Source organism: Carassius gibelio, chromosome B3 (genome assembly GCF_023724105.1).
Source record: "Carassius gibelio isolate Cgi1373 ecotype wild population from Czech Republic chromosome B3, carGib1.2-hapl.c, whole genome shotgun sequence".
Taxonomy (NCBI): Eukaryota; Metazoa; Chordata; class Actinopteri; order Cypriniformes; family Cyprinidae; genus Carassius; species Carassius gibelio.
This window is the reverse complement of record NC_068398.1, coordinates 26,511,662-26,534,233: the sequence shown is the minus strand read 5'-3', so window position 1 is coordinate 26,534,233 and position 22,572 is coordinate 26,511,662. Positions and strand designations below refer to the sequence as shown.

Genomic DNA, 22,572 nt, shown 5'->3' with positions numbered 1-22,572 from the left:
TTTAATGAGCCAAAAATAATACACGTCACACCTTTATCAATTTGCACTGGCCACCAATAGCTGCTCGCATAAAATTCAAGGCATTGATGTTTGCCAACAAAACTACCACTGGCTCTTCACCCATTTACCTAAATTTGTTACTTCAGACTTGTGTGCCCTCTAGAAGCTTACATTCTGCAAGTGAACGTCGCTTGATTGTGCCATCCCAAAGAAGTACAAAGTCACTTTTACAGACTTTTAAATTAAATGTTCCCTTCTGGTGGAATGAACTCCCCAAGTCAATCCGAGCCCGAGTCCTTAGCCATCTTCAAGAATCGGCTTAAAACCCATCTCTTCCATCTTTTTTTGACTCTCTAACTTTAGCACTCACTATTCTAATTATATTCTTAAAAGAAATCAAACTACCTTTCTAATCTTTTTGTATTTTCTTTTAATTTATTATGCAATTATGTGACTGTGTGTGTGTGTGTATATGTATGTTCTCTAACACTAGCTTGCTCTATTCTTTTTCTATTCTATGTTTTCTTTTAATTTATTATATTATTTAAAAGCCCATGCTACGTGAACTGTGTTAACCTAACTGAGACTTGTTATAGCACTTATATATCGTTGCTCTTTTTGTTGTTTTTGATTGCTTCCACTGTCCTTATTTGTAAGTCGCTTTGGATAAAAGCGTCTGCTAAATGAATAAATGTAAATGTAAATGTATAATACATGGTGGTTATTTTATTCTTGCAGGTTAAAGTGGGTTAGCATGTTAGCATCGTTGACAGAGCGGAGTTAGCCTTTTAGCCTGTCCTGTCAAACTAGCCAATCTCCACTGAGTGCTGCAAGCTATAGACAGGCCACACGCTTCAATGCCCTCTGACATAAACCTTGTTTCACTGTTTTGTCATTTTTGTCTCCTTTTTTATGTTTTCCATCCTGACTTCCTATACTGTCCTTTCTCGCTATTGATTGAGTCACGGCTAATGCATGAGGTGAGTACCTGCTATCAAGGCACACAAGCATGTAGCATAATTTCATTTTATGTGTACGTGTGATTTCAAACTATATCCTAATGCGGGGGCAATCATTGTTTCTGCCAAAATACTGTAGTCACTAAAGTAAGATTGGGGAAACTTGGCAATAGCGGCTACTGTTATGATTCTTTTTGAGCGCATCAGTATGGACAAGCTCACTGTTTGGTTGCGCATGAGTGAATGTCGGTTAGCATTACAATCAGCTTAGAAGGTCAGAATGAAACCTGAAGGGGTTTTAGGGATGTTGCAACATGCTGAGGGCCATAGCCATGTCTCAGCACAACACGTTGTTCGTGTCTGAAGAAGTGACAAAATCTGTATGTAGAAATATGACAAAATTTACCCAAATGAGGATGTTAATTTGTTTCTGTAGATATTGAATCAAGCGGTAATTTGCTAATGCGATTAGACGGGCAGATTAGCTCATATTATGTTTTTAAGTGTGCACATCCATTAGCACATTCATGTGCTTTTTAATTCAGGAGTGTTTTGATTTGAATTTGAAGGAGAAGAGAGGATCTAAAGAACCACAGTTCAGTCGACTTCCAGTGAAGGTCCAGTGAATATGTTATGTGGGCAGAGTGCGTTGAGTGGGCATGAATAATTTAGGGAGTGTGTTTAAAGAGAAGGACACCAAGATGTATTACCCTGATAATGAGCAAGAGAGGAACAGATTTAACACACACACACACACACACACACACACACACTTATGCCATATACACACAACCAGCCTAAAAAAGATTGTATCTAGACAGAGATGTACAGTATTATCATTATTAAATATTTTTACTTTATCAATGTAAAAAAGTTTTATTTTAGTGCAAAGGTTAAGATTATGCTCTTTATTAATTATTTTATCATATTTGCATATGTGTCTGAGTCATTTTGCTTTCATTTTTGGGACTTTACAAGGAAAATGCATCTGTAGACATTAAAAATGTTTTGTTATAAAATTAAAAAATTGCAAAAAGGTTTAAGGGAGTATTAGGATTAGAATATTGATCACATTGTTACCTCCTTATTAATACAGTAGAAGTCAATGAAATGATAGAAAAACAATTTGTGTGTGTGTGTGTGTGCTCTTGTTTTTGACACACATCAGGACACAACTCTGTATAATGACACGGGTATGACACAGGTATTACAAGGAGAGGGTGACTTATGAGGACATAACCCATGTCCCCATTTTTCAAAACGCTTATAAATCATACAGAATGAGTTTTTTTGAGAAAGTAAAAATGCACAAAGTTTCCTGTGAGGGTAAGGGTGAGGTGTAGGGTTGGTGTAGGGCCATAGAATATACATTTTGTACAGTATAAAAACCATCACGCCTATGGGATGTCCCCACTTTTCACAAAAACAAACGTGTGTGTGTGTGTATGTGTGTGTTTGGTCCTCAGGGGCATTCAGGCGCTGCAACAGGAGAGAATGTGACATAACGGCCTGATGATGTCAGACACAGGAAGTGCTCAGAGAGTGAACATATGTATCTATGAACAGACGGTAAATGCACCAAGAGCCTCTCTGTCCATTTCTTCTCTTTCTTTCTTACCATCTCTTCCCCTCTTTACCACATACACTATTTCTCTCATTTTCCTTATGTCTCCTTCTTGGCTTTTCTCCCTTGCTTCTTTCTTCACAACTTTCTCTGTTTAATTTAGTTTGCCTCTCTCTGTATCGGTCTGTCTGTTTCTGATCGTTATTCTTTAATTAAGACTTTGATGGGACGCTGTCTTAGGCACCTGCCACAAGTTGGCTCCAACCCCTATTCATTACACCCCCTCCCCATGTGCATGTTTCTCCTCCTTTTCTCCCGTCATCCTCTCATCTTTCTCTCCACTTGCTCTGCTGAACTCTCCCCATCCGCTCTCTTTGCCAGAGCAGTCAGGGCTGATCCACCTCAAGCTTTCCAAATGCACTAATCCAACAGAAGACACCATGCCAGAGACTGCATGCACCATAACTACACATTGTTTGAAGAGGCAAAAATAAATCCCTCTCCATCTTTGTGTGTTTTATCCACTCATTTCTCTTTGATGTGGGTTAAATATGTGCAACAGAAACAATATGTTTTACATTAGTAAGATCCCATAATAGAAATCTATTTTTTATTGATTTGTGAAATTGTATTTATGTATTATTTGAATAGTATTGAATTGTAAATGTATCCTTATCAACACTGTCCAGATTAGAAACAGCTTTCTCATCATGCATTATGTATTGACTAGAAGCTTTCTCTTAATACCATTTTTGAGCTAAAAAGATCAGAATTTGTCACAATTAAGCTTCCTGAGATGTTCAACAGACTTCTAGAGTATATATTAATTCTTATATCAAGATTATATAGCAAGTTTTGAGGTAGAACATGATCTATACAGTATAAATCATGATGTATATCTAACTTTTAAACTTAATAGAGTAGGGAGTTAGTAAATACAGTAAGTTCCCTAATGAACTACTGTGAAGCTTTCAAGATGCAAAGTTGTTCTTTTAAGGCTACAGTCTCAGTGACAATCTTAATTTTGAGAGTGTATGCAAACAATCATATATAGTTTGGATAGTTAAGCAGAAATACACTTTAATGGTTTTTAAAATTATTATTTTTTTTTTTCACAAAAGACAAAAAGATGAGGAGGGTAAGTAAATGATAATAGAATTGACATTGTAGGTTAACTATTCATTTATTTATTTGTACGCTGAAGCATAGCAAACTAGTTTCAAATTAGCTTCCTAACTGAACGTTATTAATTTTATTTTATGATTTTATAGTTATTTTTTTTTCTTTTTTTTCTTGGTACAACCAGGTAAATAAAATATAATATTTTAAAATATTCTATGAAAATAGAAGCTTTAGTGTCTTTGAATCTGTGTGTATGCTGTTGTTCCAGGAGTGTATGATGTATATTTTCCCTTAATTTCATATAAAGTACACATTAGTACATTTCAACCGATTTCCCATCAGCCACTAGTTCTGAGCGAGTGTGTATTTATATGTGTCTCGGGGGTAATGCGTGTGACTGTTTAGTAAACAAGCCCCTCTGTGTTTGGAGTCATGCTGTGATCGATAAGGCCACACTACTTGGCGTGCGTTTGTGTCCATTATTATCATATCCGCATGTGTACAGTACACGCTCCCGAGAACGCCCTCCTGCGATTCTAATGACATGTCAGGGTTTTTTCCCTCTCGATATGAGAGGTGATATTTGCATAAGTGATTACATTGTGTATTTCCCCTGCAGTCAATGACACTGCGAATGATTTGCAATGGTAATCAGTGGTTGTGGGTAAAGTGACCTTGATGAACATGTGTGGCGTTTATGCTGTGCGTTATAAGATGTGACAGCTGTTTGTGCGTGCGTCTTACCCATGGTCTTGAGAGAGGAGTATTTGTTGAAGCCCAGGTTGTTGTGAGGCTGGGACAGAGTCATTGCGGGACTCAAATGAGGAAGCGTGACGTTATTCAGGTGGTTATGCTCTGAAGGAAGAGAGAAAGCACAGGAGGAGAAGGAGGACAGAGAGGAACGGGGGAGCACAGAAGAGAGAGAGGGACACAATGAGGAAGGGTGCGTTAGTAAAAGGGAAGTCAGCATATTTAGTGAGAGCTGAGTGCATGTGATTATACAGTAAAGGAGAAAGTCTGCCGTTAATTTCAGCGAGTTAAGAGGGATGAAGGACATGCATGAGTCTTACAGCTCAGGTTCTGTAGAGCGTCAAGGTCATGGCTTCAGTTCTCATTCAACACATGAACTAATGCTATGCATAGCTTGGAATGACTTTGTGACTTTAAATGAAGTGTGTGTTGTATAAATGTGTGTAGGCCACAATCTTAATGGAGTTCTCAGTTGTGTTTTATTCAAGTACACTGGAAAAAGTTTTTTAATTAGTCTTTTTTGACTTTCTTCTAAGTAAAAATAGCCGTAACAATCCTTAAAGCAACATTCATTTACTTGAGAAGTGGTAATGCGTAAGATATTCAGTTTTTAGAGAAATAACAGTATCTTTAACCCTATAAAGCTTACTGTATCAAATTTGATATTCCGATTCGAAAAGGCCACTAAATGATCAACTTGATCAAAAAACCTGTTGAAACCTGTCGTACACAATTTGCTGTGTCTTCGGTCTAGTTTATACTTTTTTATTAGACAATGTCATTCTAAAACCACATCATGTGTATTTTTGTTGTGAAATCTTTAATGATTTTTGTAAAGAATAACTTTTATATTCTTAGTAACTTTTCAAGATGAACACTTACTGGACTGAAGCAACTTAGGCTTGATACGGTCCACACATCATTTTTAGAAAAAATATATTTAAGTATGGATATCAAATATATGATGCATCTAATTTTTAAGGAACATTTATTTGTTCATCTCTCAATCATTGTTTTATTGCATTGCATTATGTGTTTTGTCTCCACAGTAAAAAGTACTAGGTAACAAGTAATAAAAATTAGAGAACTTTTATCATAAAACTAAGCATTTCATTTTCATCTTACTAAGACATCTGACTATTAGAGATATGTACTTAGTCTGATTGGTTTACATTAAACTGCATCTCATTTTCACAGTTAAGCAACCAAAATTTCATTTTATTTCCTTTTTTGGTCATATACTGTAAATATCAGTAACTGCACCAAATGGCGTATTTTTGCTCAGTTTGAGCCTCTGTATAAAATTGCAAAAACACATATGCAAACTTTTTTAGATTTTATATTTTGTCTAAAGATGAAAAGAACTCTCCAATTTCGAATAGTTAGATTTTTATGACCATTCTTTCATAAATCAGGCTTTTCAGGGTTGGTGCATGTGTATTTTTTCCTAATGCCCTGACAGATTTATTCCTGTTTCAAGTGTAAACAAGTTATAAAAAGGGAAAACAAAAAATCTACCAAAATATATGCCAAATTATACACACAATGATATCAATCTCTGAAATGCCACTGCTTGTTTAAAAAGATTTTTCTAGAAATTTTAAACAGGAAAACACTAATCCCTTTTGAGAAATAAAACAATTGGGACAGTTGTTGAAACGTAATACAAGCTGCAAAATTAATGTGACAGCAAAGCCTCAGATCAGTTGGTCATGGAAGAATTCGGTGAGAAATGTTTGAGTTCATATGAAGGACAGTGAACACCCACCAACTTTTCAACAGTTTTGGTTCCAGATGTTTTTTGGGTTTTCTAATTCATTTCCTTAACAGGTAATTCAGTTCAAAAACAAGTTTCAACCAAATCCAACCATCTTCAACATGAATCACCAGCAAAAACGTGTTTAAAGCTCAAAAATACATAGGTACGTGACTAGTTCTAAGCATCATTGAATGTGAACTATTCATCTTAATAATGCTATCGAATGGGCATCACTGTAGATTAATTAAACCAGAAATTCCATGATTTCCACTTCTAGTAAAATTGATTTCTTTGGTTTGTTAATCTTTCTTCAGACTGTGGGCCATGTAGATCTTTGAGACTTGAGATCTCATTTGAAACTCATTGGCATCATCTTTTCTCAGGAGAAAATGTAAGGCGACTGCTGTCTAGTAGAAACCTAAGATAAAGAGATCACATTTTTTGTTTCCTACGGGAATGCTTGTGCATGTGTGCCATTAATTACCATTTCTGAGGTGGATGCACGATATAGTGCTGTCTGTACGCTGTGCAGAGGTCACTGAAGGTTATTTAGGACACACATCCTGTGTCCTCCCCTTTGGGCTGGGGTGTGTGGTCACTGACCTGATTCTGTCAGATCACTTTGTGCTGGTGTGTATGTGCACTTAACTTATATATGGTAGTGTTAGTGTTAGTGCATATGTGTGCTTTAGGGTGGCAGGACGGATTATTACGCCACACACCTGCAATTAAATGCTCAGGTTATATCACAGCAAATGGATGCAGATCATGAATTATGTCAGGTCCATATTGTGTCGACAAACATACTGTGTTTACTGACACTGTCTGACACGTTTGAAAAGGGTTAATCAGGCGCACACAATCACACATAGCCTTAGAAAAAGAATGTTTCCACTTTGTTAGTTAGTTAAATAAATACCTTGTTAGATAAATAAATACTTTTTAAATGATGTGTATGGCAAATAGTGGTGGCTTTCTTTTGAGATTTATGGACAGTATTGCTCAACCCCTATAATTTGTCTTAAAAAGCAAAAACACACAAACAGAAGTTTGCTTCTTTTTTTTAAGTTGTAATTACACTCATCGATGACCTTAAGAGGAACATTTCCAGAACCTGACTGATGCTGTTGATTGTGAATAGATTAACGGCTAAAGAGCTGTTTCTCCATCGTATATGCAGCGGAGCTATGTGCATTAAAATATGTAAAATATTTGGTATATTTTATGTATGCCATGTTTTATTTAACTTAAAGACGTATTTCTTCATGTGCCTTGCACAGTGTGTGTCTTTGTAGTAAAGCCTGGCTGATTTAGACCCTGTCCTCCTGTCAAACTCTACACAACTCAATCTCACTCACAACGGGAGATCTCTCTGTTCCTCCAAATTAATTCTCTTTGCGCTCTCTCTTTTATATATATATATATATATATATATATATATATATATATATATATATATATATATATATACACATACACACACACACACACACACACACACACACTGTCTGTTTAATTCTTGCATCCACTCACAAGAAAAAGTTTGAAACCAAAAATATATCATTATATCAAAGAGCATGTAAAAACTATGTTATACATTTGTTTTGGATAAGGAAATTATATTTTCACCTCACATTTGAAGCTTTATTCTAAAGTTTTTCATTAAACTTATTTACATTTTGGGTATTGGGTTACAGTACATATGTTGTTAAATTAATGTTTATTGCATTTTTTTTAGAGACATGTGTTTTGTATTTGTGTATGAGAACGTTCACCTTCTATATTGTAGCATTATATTAATATTTATCTCAGCTTGTGGCTGTGATGCTGTGATTAACTTTGAATCATTATGTGGATTTCTTTTCACCACTTGTGCTTTTAAGGGGATGACAAAATACTATATTGTAAGGGTAAAAAACAAAAAAGCCTGTTTAGATATATTAACACTATTTCAGTTAATGAAATGTCCTTTTTAGGTAAATTTGAGTCAAACCTATACAACTTAAATTGCCATACTGTTGCAACCAGAGGTGTAATTTTTTAACTATGCACAGATTTTGTTTTACAGTGTTTATTTAAATCTATAAATTTAGTATAGAACTGGTTTTTGTCATTCTGGGTCATGTCATCAGCTCTAACAGGATCATTCTTCCCCGGACAGACTGTTTTTAAGGACATATAGAGTAAGCGATCTGTAACACTCTATTTCGATCCACTGTAGGGTTTTCCTCTAGAGACTTGCTCTGGAATAGAAGCGTCAGACTTCCAATAAATAAAGATGTGACATCTTTTCTCCGTTTCTTCTGAGTTTTCTCTGTCTGTTATGTTGTGAAAGACTGTGGGTAAAATAGAGTTTGGTCGTGTTTGGAAATACGGGTAAGGCGTCAATCAAGCAGAGAGATTCTTGAATTAAAATCACAGATTTTCCACTCTTCCATTCAGTGGCTTAGTAACCAATGTCAGTTTGTAATTAAGATTGGGCAAAGGCTCTTGCATGTGAAGTGATTCTCCAATGCAAAGGGTGTCCGTCCTTGTGGCGGCGGAGGCGAGGTTTAGCGAAGTCTGCAACGGGAGAGCGAATGAAGAGACGAGCGGTGGTAAGTGGTTCAGGTGAGAAACTGTTAACAGCTGGGTCTCACCTGAACCACTTACCACCGATCGTCTCTTCATTCGCTCTCCCGTTGCAGACTTCTCTAAACCACGCCTCCGCCGCCACAGTCCTGCTCTTGGGCACTCACTGGGCTCCAAAACGTCCATCTGGAAAGTCTTGAAAGTGATCCTTAAGAGCTTGATTCTGGTTCAGATGTTTACATTATTTTGTAAACTGCTTACACACAGTTTTATTCAAAACTTTTTTCCCAACTTTACACACAAATACAAGAATTGCACGCACAAAATGCAAAATGCAAAATAAAACAAAGGTGTTTAAGGTGAAAGTTGATACATGCATTTAATGCGGTTTGGGAAAAACGGCCTTTAAATAGGACAAAAATTACCTGGAAAACATTTTTAAAAAATGTATGCAGTATTAAGTCATATAATACAGAATTTCCCGACAATCTGAGCCTTTCACTTGTTTCATCTCAAACGCTAACCTTTGTAGACATGATGTTGAAGCTCTCAGAAAGCACATAAGAAAATATGCATTGCCCTGAAAGCCTTTACTGAACTTTGACCTTTATACAATGTATGTTTTACTTTATTGTCCTGGAGTTTGTTGATAACAGACTGGTCTGAAATCAGCTGAGAGGCTTATTTTCTGCCTGATCTGCAGTGCGCAATGCCTAGAAGTCCACACTGTTCCAAGTTCTGGCGCTGGTGGATTGACATTACGAGCACGAGGCTCTGAGCCATTTCCTGCGCTCACCCTGCAGTTGTAATCGAATCATCTAAAACTCTGATATCTATCAGACATGACCGTGTCTCACACTATATCGGCCCCTTACCCTCTCAGTCCTGTTCTGTTTGCTCACATCATTATTTCATTATATTCACTGATTCCTGTGAAATCAAATAATCAGCATCAGAAAGAATTAAAGGTCAGAGGTCAACTCAGCCCATCTGATACTACAAACGTTTTTTAGCATGCCACTTTTTTTTATGATCGACATCATGTGGCATGTTGAAGGTTCAAAATATATCACTTGCCCCAATTCTCTCTGTTCTCCATTATTTTATTTTTTTCCATCGCTAGTTCATCATTGTAGAACAGAGAGTGATGGGTGGGTGGCCTGTGCTCCTCTCAGATTGGAGTTACATAACTTAATGAACTGCTAAATGGCTATTGAAATGTAGCTCCCCATGGGAGTCTGACGTTTGGGTCATAATTAATAATAACTGCAAACTGTGCAGGGATCTGGTAACCTGGTGAGGTTGTGTCTGTGTGCTGTAGATTAATAATCTGATTTTGCTGTTTTATGGGGGTTTTGGTTTTTATGTTTTTTGGAGAGAGATATAGATCAATATCAGTCAGGGTGATGAAACCTATTTTATATTCTAGTGATCTTCTGATATTGCTTTTTGTAATTAATTCATTTTATATTTACTGTAAGTGACAAAGGATATGCAGAATCAACACATTTTGAATTTTAACTTTAATAAAATATATATTTTTTAAATATTATTATACGTAATATTCAGAATTATTTGTATTATTAGCATTAGCATTATTATTTGCAACAATGGAGCCCTTTGACCTTTTTTTTATATGAGTAATCATAATGCCAGACTGAAACCATAGAAAACACAGATGAGCTTGTGGAGGCTAAAATCAGTTGTTTTCTCAGAAATAAAGGTCAGGTATCAATAGAGGATCACACTGAAGGGAATTTTTAAACCTTGCAGACTAAATCATTTCTGTTTTCTGTATATAGAAGGGATTTTCCTGCTGTTTTGACCATCCACAGGAGGTTCAGTTTAACTTTTGAAAACTTTTTGTAGAGCGATTCCTCACTGGAACAATGTGTAGGGCAGAAAAGGCGTTTGTTGTCCATCCGTGGATCTGCTCCACTGGAGCTGGAGATTTCTGTTCTCTGAGGGTATAGGAGGTCCCTCAGGGGAAAATTCAATCAAACACACACGGCTCGCCACAGAAAACGCACTACTTCTCATTAATAATGCATCATCCCTCTCAGGAAGAAAGAGCAATCAACATGCATATTCATTTAGCTTTTTAAATATTACTGTCCAGCCCTGTAAGGCTTTGAACAGCATTTCACGGCAAGGATGAGAGAGAAACAGAGGCTCAAACAGAAAAAGAGAGATAAAGAAACAGTAAAATAACCTAATATGCAAAAGAAATATTGACTGCCATGAGGGAAAGAGAAAGTAAGACAAGGCTATATTGCCTTGCTTTATCGCTTTAGAAGTGGAATTGAGTTTGTGCAGCTGTGTGTGTGAGAGATCACCTACTTTGTCGCACTTCTCCAAGTACACACTTACGATTGACTTGAATTGGCTCTGATATACTTTGACGGATAATCAGTAGTGACAGTGATGGGTTGTAAGACTGTTTCTCTCCCACACACATACACACACCTTTTCCTGTCAAACAACTACAATAGGCCCCAGATATGTGCCACAACACACAATCTGACAGTTTACTGCTGTCAACATGAATTTAGTTACCTTACACACACACATACACACACACACACACACACAGCTACCCATTGTGGTGTATCTAACTCTGGTGCCTCCCCAACCACACAGTCACAATGCCATTAAATTCATAAAAATTCACAGGCTGTTCACATGGCCTTTGAAAGCATTTAAACTGTAAAAATAATATCAATAAAATGTGGAATTTCTTCAGGAAATGTAAAAGTCCAGGTCGGTTTAATTCCCCTTGTTTTATCATTAGTAGGTAATCATTAAGTGTTTGTATTGTTGGTGTGGGACAGTATGAGGAAAATGCTCAGTAGGGCAAGCCAGCTTAGAGAGCTTGAACAATATGGAACAGAATCAAGCAGGACAGATCGATTGGGATAAAGATGTACGCAGATGTTTGCATTAATTAGCATATTTCTAGCTGCTATTTCCCATATTCTTGAGCATCAGGCTTTCAGTGAGATGCTGTAATGCACATCTGGGTTTGTGTGTACCTGGTATTCCCCACAGTAAGAGAACCAAATGTCCCCCACAAGGATAGTGATACAAGTAAATCTGATCCCTTGTGGGGACATTTTTTGGTCCCCGTGTAGAAAACAGCTTAGAAATCATACAGATTTTGTTTGTTTGTTTGTTTGTTTGTTTGAAAATCAAAAAATGCTGAATGTTTTGTGATAGGTAGGTTTAGGGGTAGGGTTAGAATATAGAAAATACAGTTTGTGCAGTATAAAAACCATTATGCCTATGGAATGTTCCCATAAAAAATGAAAACACAAAAGTACAACATTAATTCAGTAATATTACAAAACAGCGGTCCCCAGAGTTTGACCATTTAAAATACCTTTTTACTATGTTATTATATTTATTTGAAAATATCTCATTTATTTCTGTGCTGCAAAGCCGAATCATTACTCCAGTCTTCAGTGTCACAGGAGCTTTCAGAAGTCATTCTGACATGATGATGTGATGCTCAAGAGACATTTCGTATTTCTTACAAATGTTGAAAAGAGTTGAGTTATTCTTTGATAAATATAACGTTCAAAAGGACAGCATTTATTTGAACTGATCAATTAATTGCATCCTTGCTGAATAAAAATATTAATTTCTTAAATAAATAAATAACGCTTACTACCCCCAAACTTTTGATTGGTAATTGCATGAATTTATATAATTTGTATTAAATCAATTTCTTGGTACATGTCTCAAAACCATGTTACTATAATCCCTGTACCATGGTACTTCTTTAAGAATACCCTGGTACCATGTTTTTTAAAAACAGTATGCAATACTTTAAAAACACAGTATTTCCAACCTGTCTAAAAGCCATGGTAGTACAATTAGTAGCCTATGTTTTTTTTTTTTATTAGTGTTAGTGTTGATGGATAGATAGATGGACACTTTATTGATCCCCAAGGGTAAATTTAGTAGACTGTCAAACACACACACAGCCACATGCAAGCTCACTGCCAGAGCCAGTACGGTTTTATTTTTCCGCTTCTCAATGGACTGTAACTAATTTAATGACACATATTCCACTACATCCATAAGCCGCATGCAGAAAACTAACATACACCAACACGTGCGCACAAGTACACACTTAAACCTTATTATCAGCGCAGGAAATTAGCGAGTCCTCCCAGACTTCATGCATATGTGTCATCAGATCCCAGCAATCGGCAGTAAGTACATCCCAGCCATCTATACCAATGATGGACCAACACAATTCATACTTACAGTATGTGTGTGTGTGTGTGTGTAAGAGATTGGTGTGAATACAGTACAATGCAATTCATTCACTCAGCAACACAGCCTGACCCAATCTCTACAAAGTGCTTGCGAAGCAATCGTGTGTGTGAACCTGCTCAGTTAAACCTGATTGATGCTCTCACACACACCAGCGGCTTTCTGACCTTCAAACCACCTCCAGTCGCCGTCCCCCCCTCTCTCTGCTCTTCAGATGGTATGACCCTTTTCAATCCCTATCTGAGCACAGTCAGACTGGGACAGTGCACCTCCAGAAGAGGGGTGTTCAGCAAAGCTCATGCAGCTCTCTAACAGGAGAACCAGAATGAAGGAGAACAAAAAAAGATAAAGAGCGGCAAATGTTGTGGAGTATGATTGTAAGACAAAGGGAAGATGAGAGGTTTTCAGAAGCACAGTTCAGTTATTCATGCAGTTACTTGTTTTTTGGGAGAAAGGCGATGAATGAAAGGGGAAAAAAGGATGAGAAAAGACAGGACGGAGAGTAAGATGAAGGCATGTATGATGTCTAACACAGAGACCAGCTGCTGTACTGTCACACTTAATAACCCTCACTCTTATTTCCGCTCTTCCTATGCCTCTCTGGCTCTCATGATGTGCTGATGCTGTCAGTGTGAAAGCATGTTTCAAAAGAAGTGCTTGTCGTGGTTATTTTGAGATAACCTGGTGTGTGTGTTTTGTATGAGAGATTTTGCATTAAAGGGATTGTTCAGCCAAAAAATGACAGTTGTGTCATTGTTTGCTCACCCTCATGTCATCCCAAACCGTAGGACTGACTTTCTTCTGTGGAACACTTCAGGAGAATTTTTCGAATATGAATTGCCTTGTCTTTTTCAATGTAATTACAATGAAAAAGTCTGTAGCTTTCAAGCATCAAAAAAAGACACAAATACCTCATGAAAGTAGACCACGTGGTTCATGAAAAAAAGATAGAGATGGGAGGAACCATTATATTTCAGTACCAGCATTCTCTCACTAAACACTGCCCGATGAAACTCGCCATTCACTTGCAAAACTTTTGTGGTGGAAAAATAATAGTTTTATGATAAAGAGCGCAAAGGTTTCAAGGGCAAACGTGGAGTATCTCAGGGGAACGCAATACTTTTGCGAGGGAACGCAACAGTTTTGCGAGATATTTTGCTGATATTTTGCAAGTAAATGTAAAGTTCTAAGGGAAACAGTAGTTTTGCAAGAGAATGTAAATATTTCACAAGCGGACGTACATAAAAAATAACTTCATTTGAAATTACTTTAAGCTCTGTAAATTATAGTGTTTTTCCCCCTAATCTGGTGTTGCTCTTCTTGATGCAGATGGAGCTTTTGCAGGACCTGACCCTCTGATTTCCACAGAGCAATGAGAAACAGCTGGATTTGAGGACATCTGAAAACATCTGTCACATGCACGAAGGGCAAACCAGATGAGTCTTACCCACACACATCCCGCCTACAGCTTGTCTACCTCAGTAGACATCATTTTTGGAAAGTCACATATAGCCGATTAGATTTAGATTTCAAACACACTCATTGCTTTGACCTCCAAAGGAAACACATGTACTGCAGAAACTAGGGGTATCCATACAAACCTTCCTAAATTTAGTAAACCTTAAAGGGATACTGTAGTTCACCCAAAAATGAGATTTGTCATCGTTAACTCAACCTCATGTTATATGCCATCAAGCTTCAAAAAGGATACAACATCACCATAAAATTAATCTTACACACTAAAGGATATTGTATAACTTCAAGAAGAAACTTTTTTATGGCATTTGTGTATCTTTTTTGAGACTTTAAAGGTCTCAGGATTCAGTTTCCCGTTCATTGCGCATTCACGGAAAAGAGTGTCAAGCTTTTGTTCAGTAGATGAAATCAAACGCTATATGAAAGGACATGAGAGTGAATAAATCCTGATTTCTGAGTGACCTATATCCCTTATATTTTCTAATTCTTGGAACATTTAAAGTGAAAAACAGAGCAAAAAACAAAATACTCGCCATGCATTCTAGGGTTAAAGACATGTATTTACAGAAACACACATACATACGTCATCCTGCTATGCTTGACATTTCAGTGTCTCTGCTCAGACCACATGTACTATCTGCCTTGTGACATTTAAACCTCTTTCAGATGGAAGGAGAGAGGTTGAAAGGGCAGTATTTTCCACTGTTCTGAGTTTTTCGTATTTTCCGTCTTTCCACTCCATTTCCTAAAAAGCATATCTCAACCTGAGCTGTCTTTCTCTCTCACACTCATTCTCTATATAACTGCCATTCACCATTGCACTTTTCTCTTTCTACTTTAATCATACTCCTTTCACACAGGCATCAATGCATGTTTGATTGACATATTCTACTGCAGCTTTATGATTGGTGCATTTACAGGAAGGAAGCTTCCTGTTGCTAAATTGCCATGGCAGCATGCCGACTTCAGTCCCTCCAAAGTGCCTTGAAGTAACTTTAACTGAAATGCACACCAGTTTAACTGGACCAAAATACAGTAAAAACCTTTGCTAGATTGGACAAGGCTTGGAAAGAATTCACAATCCATTTTTTATTAATATTTATGATAAGAAACAATTGATAGCCGGAATGCACTGTAAGTCGCTTTGGATAAAAGCGTCTGCTAAATGCATACATTTAATTTGAATTTAATTTAATTTAATTTATTATTATTATTGTTTATGCAAATAATTTCATTTTTTATATTAATATTAACATTATTTTATTATAACTGACTCATATTTGGACATTAAATTAAATGTTTATTTTTTATTAAAATTTTATTTATTTATTTATAAGTTTTTTTAATAACTTATATTAATTAATATGAATATTAATTTTTATTTCTAGTATTAAAAAAAGTGTTTCTATAATTTTAAAAAATCACTTTAAATAATGTAGCTTTTCATGTTATAAATTGTGAGTCTACTGGAAAGTAACTTTATTTATTTCTCAAAGCCAGTTTTAGTGCATTTGGAAGTGGTGTGAATGTATCAAGAGAACTCTCACTATGTCTGGTGTGCAATGGCCTTTATCTAAAGCATCGATTTCAAATATTATCCTGTTACAACACGCAAACAGCTCATTCCGAATATTTCCCTTCCTTTCTGACCTTCAAGAGATCTTCAAACATTTGATTTCATCTTTTTCTTTCTGGAGTATCTGCTCCTCTTGAGATTCTACCTTTTCTAAGATGACCTTTCAGTGGTAACATGTTATATTCAGAAGGTCACGCTGTAATAATCCTATTAATTAGGAGAAATACAAAGGGCTTTAATAGCCTTGAGATCCTGCCAGGACAAAACATCACAGTGGAGAATTATTAACATCTTAACATCATAATTAGATTTTTCCTGTCACTGCGACATTGTAAGAGTCATGCATTTTATTGGGTGTTTTTGTAGCAGGATCCAATGGTGCTTTGTGTAATTCTTTATATTGTTTCTTTGCTCTGAAAATTCGTCTTAAAATCCTATGCAATATTGGTTCTCAAATGCAGTTATCTTGTTTAGAAAATTTGTAGATATTTTATATAAAAATACAAAAATAATTGTTAGAAATAGTAGTTTTACAGAAAGTTTCCACAACAGACCATGCCGCCCGCTAACAGATCCTGATTACTGGTTCTGTAGCTTCAGGCTCAGTGCAGAAATCACCTCTGATCTGTGGCAACATCAAAAGAGCTCAGGTCAGTGAGCATTACAACAGGCCTCAGATCAGTTTAACACTGTTACGAAGACGTGTCAGTGATGAAATGAATGCTCTGTCCTGCTGCGACTTCAGAATATTGAGGTAATGTCCTGCTGCTTGTCTGCTGTGCTTATACCAATCTGAGTCTGAAGAGTGCACGCGTGTGTGCGTGCATGCGTGGATGCATATGTGTGTGTGTGTGTGTGTGTGTGCGTGCGTGCATGTGTGTGTGTGTGTGGTGCCCACAGCTGCTAGGGTCAGCCGAAGGGCGCTGGAAGCGGTTGGTAAGATGGGTGTGATCAAACTTCCACTTCATTACACTTTACACACTCGATGCAGCCACTGTAAATGTCTGGTCAGTCACACTGGTGCAGATTCTCAAGGGCAGAAGTGAAAAATATTAAATCTATATCTGCAATTTTATATATATATATATATATATATATATATATATATATATATATATATATATATATATATATATATATATGCACACACACAGTTTTGTCCAAAAGATTGGAATACTTTTTTTTTTTTTACATATTTATTGAAAATAAGTTTTTTATGATCGTAAGTCTGCTCATAAGGCTGCAAAAATACAGTAAAAGCAGTTATATTGTAACATATTGCAATTTAAAATAATGTTTTTGTTTAGTTTTTTTGTAAAATATTTATTCCTATAATGGCAACTTTCCATCAAATGCTACAGTAGAGACATTTATAATAATACAAATAAAAGCTGAATAATTGTTTGATTGTGTGTATACAGCTGCAATCAAAATTATTCAAACACCTTGACCTGCAAGATATTGTGCTGCCATGAAATATTTTTATGAAAACAATTCAACCAAGGCACCAGTTAACTATTATTAGTTTTTTATTATTGTTAATTATTTTGAAATGTGCATGCGTGTGTGTTTGCTATAACACTATACGACTTTCATGGATGTACAGTATTATAACAAATATATAATAACACAATTTAAATTTTTAAATGTTAAAATAATTTAAATGATTTTGTTTATTTATATTTATTTTTCTTTCTTTCTTTGTATATTTATTTATCTATTTTATATTATTTTATTTTTATTCTATTATTGTATTTTGGCAACAGAAATCATAATTTAGTGTTTTCATTTTTCATTTTTTCTTTTTCATTAAATAGCCTTTTATCCTGCGATTACAGTAACAACACTGATAAAAATATATTCACAGACATATGGACAGTCACGTCATCCTCAACACACACACATTTTGATGTGATGGATGTGTTATTCATGGAGGGGTCTGTCATACTACAACCCGCCTTGACCACACACACACACAAACACACACACACACACACACACACACAGACAGACACTGTCTGCCAAGAACATGATTGGCACATATGGCACAGAGACTTTTTCTCTTACACGCACACAAACAACGCAATGTCTCATCATCAAATGCAAACAGTGTGACATCTCATGCTGTTGCACTCATTAGCTTCACATATGAAGCATTTTGCACTCAGCCAGACCCGTAAGCTCTGCATCTTTAGAAATGCAGCGAAAACATCCTGATATCAGCAGTAAAATCGCCTGCGTAAGAAATGTGTCTCTCCAGAGCAGGTGAAAGAAACGGAAGAGTTTTTGCCTGAAGGCGATTCCAGAGGCGTTTGACTGCTCGGCCAGACAGTAAAGATGAACTGTAATATTTACTGTAAGAAGAACACCAACATCTCTCCCCCTGTCACAAGCAAGCTGTCAAACACACACACGCTTGAAGTGTGTAGTTGAAAATGAACTCAATTCGCTGTGTTGTGTATTCGTCTGGATCTGACTAAAAAGAGAAATGGTGGCAACTGTTTAGAGATGTATTTATTTATTTCATTTCCCATGGTGTTAAAAATAAAGATTTGAATTAAACTGCAAAATCATTACTTTAGGAAGCTGACTTTTATCTGATTCGCTCACCTTTACCTGATAAAATTATTTTGCAAGCGTAAAAATATTGCCAGTCTGATTAAAAATCAATAAAACGGATTAATTATTTTTACCTTTATTATGATAGGACAGATCAGAGCTGTGAGAGAGAGTGGGGGTGGGATCAGGAAAGGTCCTCGAGTCAGGATTCGAACTCGGGACGCCTGTAGCTCACAAGGCTATTGCGCTGACATGAAGTACATTTGTAATGTAGCTTCTAGAGTGGACCAAAATGTGTCATTAACAGTGTTGGGGAATTTACTTTAAAAAAAGTAATGCATTACAATACTACGTTACTCCCTAAAAAGTAATTACTTTTGAGTTACTTTTTAAATCTAGGCAGGGCTTGTTTGTTTGTTTTTATTATAAAAAAAAATGCTTCTTTTACAAATGCAAAAGCCCTTTCACACTAGAAGTGAAACGAATAAACCTCAGGCTGAAGGAAGTGAATTCATGTCTGTACAGTAGAGGGCGCAGCTCAAACAAATTGCATGAAGAATATGACGCAGGAGAAGAAAGTTCAACACCATTCACCAATAACAAAAGAATTCAACACAAATGTGTCATTTTTGCTTAGCTGAATTGGATCATCGAAAGTTCAGTATCAAAGACATTGGCTAATAAAATCGGATTAAATACATAAAAAATATTTGTGTTATTTAACATTGAATTATTGCAGGTTTGTATAATATTTTGAGTTTGCACTTGGCTGTTTTTATTAATATTTGATGAATACTGAGTTTGTTTTTGTTCAGGTGAAGTAAGTAAATACATGTTTATATTTAGTCTAGAACATCAGTAACATCATGTTCACACAGCGCAGACACAACCTCTGCACTTATGACAACATGACAGCTGTCAATCAATACATGGGAAAACAAAGTAACTAGCATTACTTATTTGAAAAAGTAACTCAGATATCTCCTTCTAAATTACAAAGTAATGCGTTACTTTACTAGTTACGAAAAAAGTAATCTTGCGTAACTTACGTTACTTGTAATGCATTACCCCTAACGCTGTTCATTAATAACTTGTTATTCTTTAGAAACACTTTATTTTTAAGAGGGTAAAGTTGTTGTTTTGTTGTTGTTGTTGTTTTTTTGGCTGCAAAACTTGCCACCATAATGCCAGGGTGTTTGTGGGTGATAATGACAATAAGCTGCATGATATTATTAATGTCCACGGCACAAACAGTGTGGAAGGATGGAAGGATGATGGTAGAAGGAGAGACAGTTCTCTCATTCAGTTCTCATTCTCCTCTCTAAACAACGCTCTAATTCTCCTTTCATTCGACAGCCTATCACACCCACACCATTCCTCTCCCACACTCATTCATCTTTCCTCTTGTCTCATTTGCTCTTTCTTTATTCCTCCCCTTAGGTCTTTTTCCTCCACTTCCATCTCTCTCTTACTATTTATTCATTCAATCTCTGTCTCATCTTCCTTCTATTTTTCTCTGCCAGGTTCCCTCACCTGGCTTTCTTGATTCCTGAAATCTCATTTCTTTCCTGTGGAAAGTGCTTCTCAAACTTTTTCAGGTGCTGGACTCCTTCAACAAAGACTGCAGACCATTTTGCACTCCAGAAAAGAGGGGAAATCACCAACTACATCACAAATTAACAACGGTTTACCAACAAAATTCCCCTTAACTTTTATTTAGCCCTCTGGAGTCACACTGGTGGTCTTCACAGTCAAACTTGACTGGACTCCTGAAATGTAACCCAAATAGAGTCCCATATACCTCTAAATAAAATCCCTATAAATTCACTGTTTTTAGACATAAATATATATGTTATGTTTTTATTTTGATTTGTTTTTTTATTTTTTTATTATTATAAATACTATAGTAAACCCTGAACACAGATAAAGCTATACAGTTCTATAAAAATATAACAAAAATTAAATGTTTTAATCATTTTATCATAGTTTAATCCTTTTGGGTCTGATCTGATTTCAAACTCTTATTTCAGGTTACTGACTCGTTATGGCTATATGGTTATAGCCATACCAATTCATCTGAATGTGTATTGTGTGCGCACGTGTGTGTGTGTGTGTGTTTGTGTGTGTATGTGTGTGTGTATGCCTGCATGTGAGTAGATGTGTCTGTTTTGCACTATTGATGTTTTACTGTTTTGTAGTTGAACAGTCACACCTGTTCATAGGTTGTCTGTATAAAAAAAGTGAAAGTCGTAACATTTGCCAAGTATGGTAACCCATACTCAGAATTGGTGCTCTGCATTTAACCCATCCAAGTGCACACACACAGCAGTGAGAAGTGAACACACACCCGGAGCAGTGGGCAGCTGTACTGTGGATCCAGCGCCGGGGGGGGTCAGTGCCTTGCTCAAGGGCACTTCAGTCATGGCTATTGAGGGTGGAAGACAGTTGTTCATTCACTCCCTCCACCTACATTTCCTGCCAGCACTGAGACTCAAACCTGCGCCCTTCAGGTTACAGGTCCAACTCTCTAACCATTAGGCCACAGCTGTGTGTACACATGCGTGTGAATGGATGTGTTGGTTTTGCGCTATTGATGGTTTAAAATTTCACCCTATCATTGCTGTGTACTTTTTTCAAGCATTGTGACATATTTGCAGATTGCACACAATCTTGTTGATTGAAAAATCAATGTTTTTTGTCAATTTCCCATTCATTTAGTATGGTCAGCCATTTCTGACCGAAGACCACAGGTGTGACAATTTTTTTACGACCACTTAGCCTGCTCGAATCAAGCCCTCAATTTTTGTGTGTGTTCACATTCCAAATACCATAAACGTCAGCAAATTCATGCCATTACAATGAAGCTGTGATTTTTTTTTAAACCGTAGAGCCGAAGAGCACCAGAGGGTTCAATTATTTTGAAAATCTGAAACCAGCATAATGTCGATCCTTTCATTACATTTTAGATTTTTTGTATTTTTTTCATTGTTATTTTGTATTCTTATATTTACCACTTTATATAGTTTATTTTATGAATACATAATTGTATATATTTTATACATATTTTTTCGTATGTTCAGCTAATGAACTAAAATAATAATTTATCATGCATTTATGTCAACAAACTTATTTCATAGTAATCAGTGAATCAAATAAATTTTTGTGCTTTCGGTAAATTATTATTCTATTTATTTACATCAATTTTCTTTCTACACACCCCTATTTAAAATTCCTATTCTCATCAAGTTCATCATCATACTTGACCTTTTTCTCCTCATTTCTATTTTCCTCCTTTCTAATCCATTCTTCCTGACCACCCGTGTCACCGTGGGTCTTTCTGTCACAACTTTTCAGCTGTGTTTGTGTGTGTATGTGCAGATGGATCATTCTAAGACCCTTGTGACCCTTAGTGTATTCAAGCTGGATTAATGAGCACTTAATTAGTTTCCTATTGAAGAGGTGGATTTAGAAGAGGAAGAAGATAAAAGAAGTACGAGCAGAAACACTGGCACAGTGGAAATTCTCACACTCCCAAGGAAAACTCACACCTGTGATGAAGTGCGTGTGTGAGATGGAGAGATAAATGGGTCCCTAATTCTCAGACAGAAGGACAGTGTGTTCTTGATCAGCAGGTCTTGGCTGAAATGTCTTAATTATGCTTTAATTAGCACAGTTGCCTTGTTAAGCCACTTCCTCTTCCTAGGCTGAGAGGAGCAGCAGTAGGACCGCTCATATCCGTATATGTAATTACTCCCTCATTCCAGTTCATTAGCCTCCCAGGGTCAAAAGGTGATGGCCTTTAAGCCTTATTGTGTTCAATAATGGTGCCGGCCGATGTGTATCTATGGAACATGGCTCGCTATCGCACAAGAACTTTATTTTTGACTGAAAAGTGAATGTTGATGAACTGAATGATGACATAGCTAAATAAATAATAATACAAATAAAATACAAT

General features: G+C 36.3%; 1 protein-coding gene across 1 annotated transcript in view; it reads right to left on the bottom strand.

Annotated features, from left to right (window-relative positions):
- LOC127953954 (protein shisa-9-like) overlaps nt 1-22,572 on the bottom strand; it is a 68,493-nt gene that overhangs the window by 10,987 nt on the left and 34,934 nt on the right. Inside the window, exon 4 of the mRNA XM_052553344.1 lies at nt 4,390-4,500. Coding sequence (XP_052409304.1) covers nt 4,390-4,500 — 111 coding nt within the window. The remainder of the gene's footprint in view (nt 1-4,389; nt 4,501-22,572) is intronic.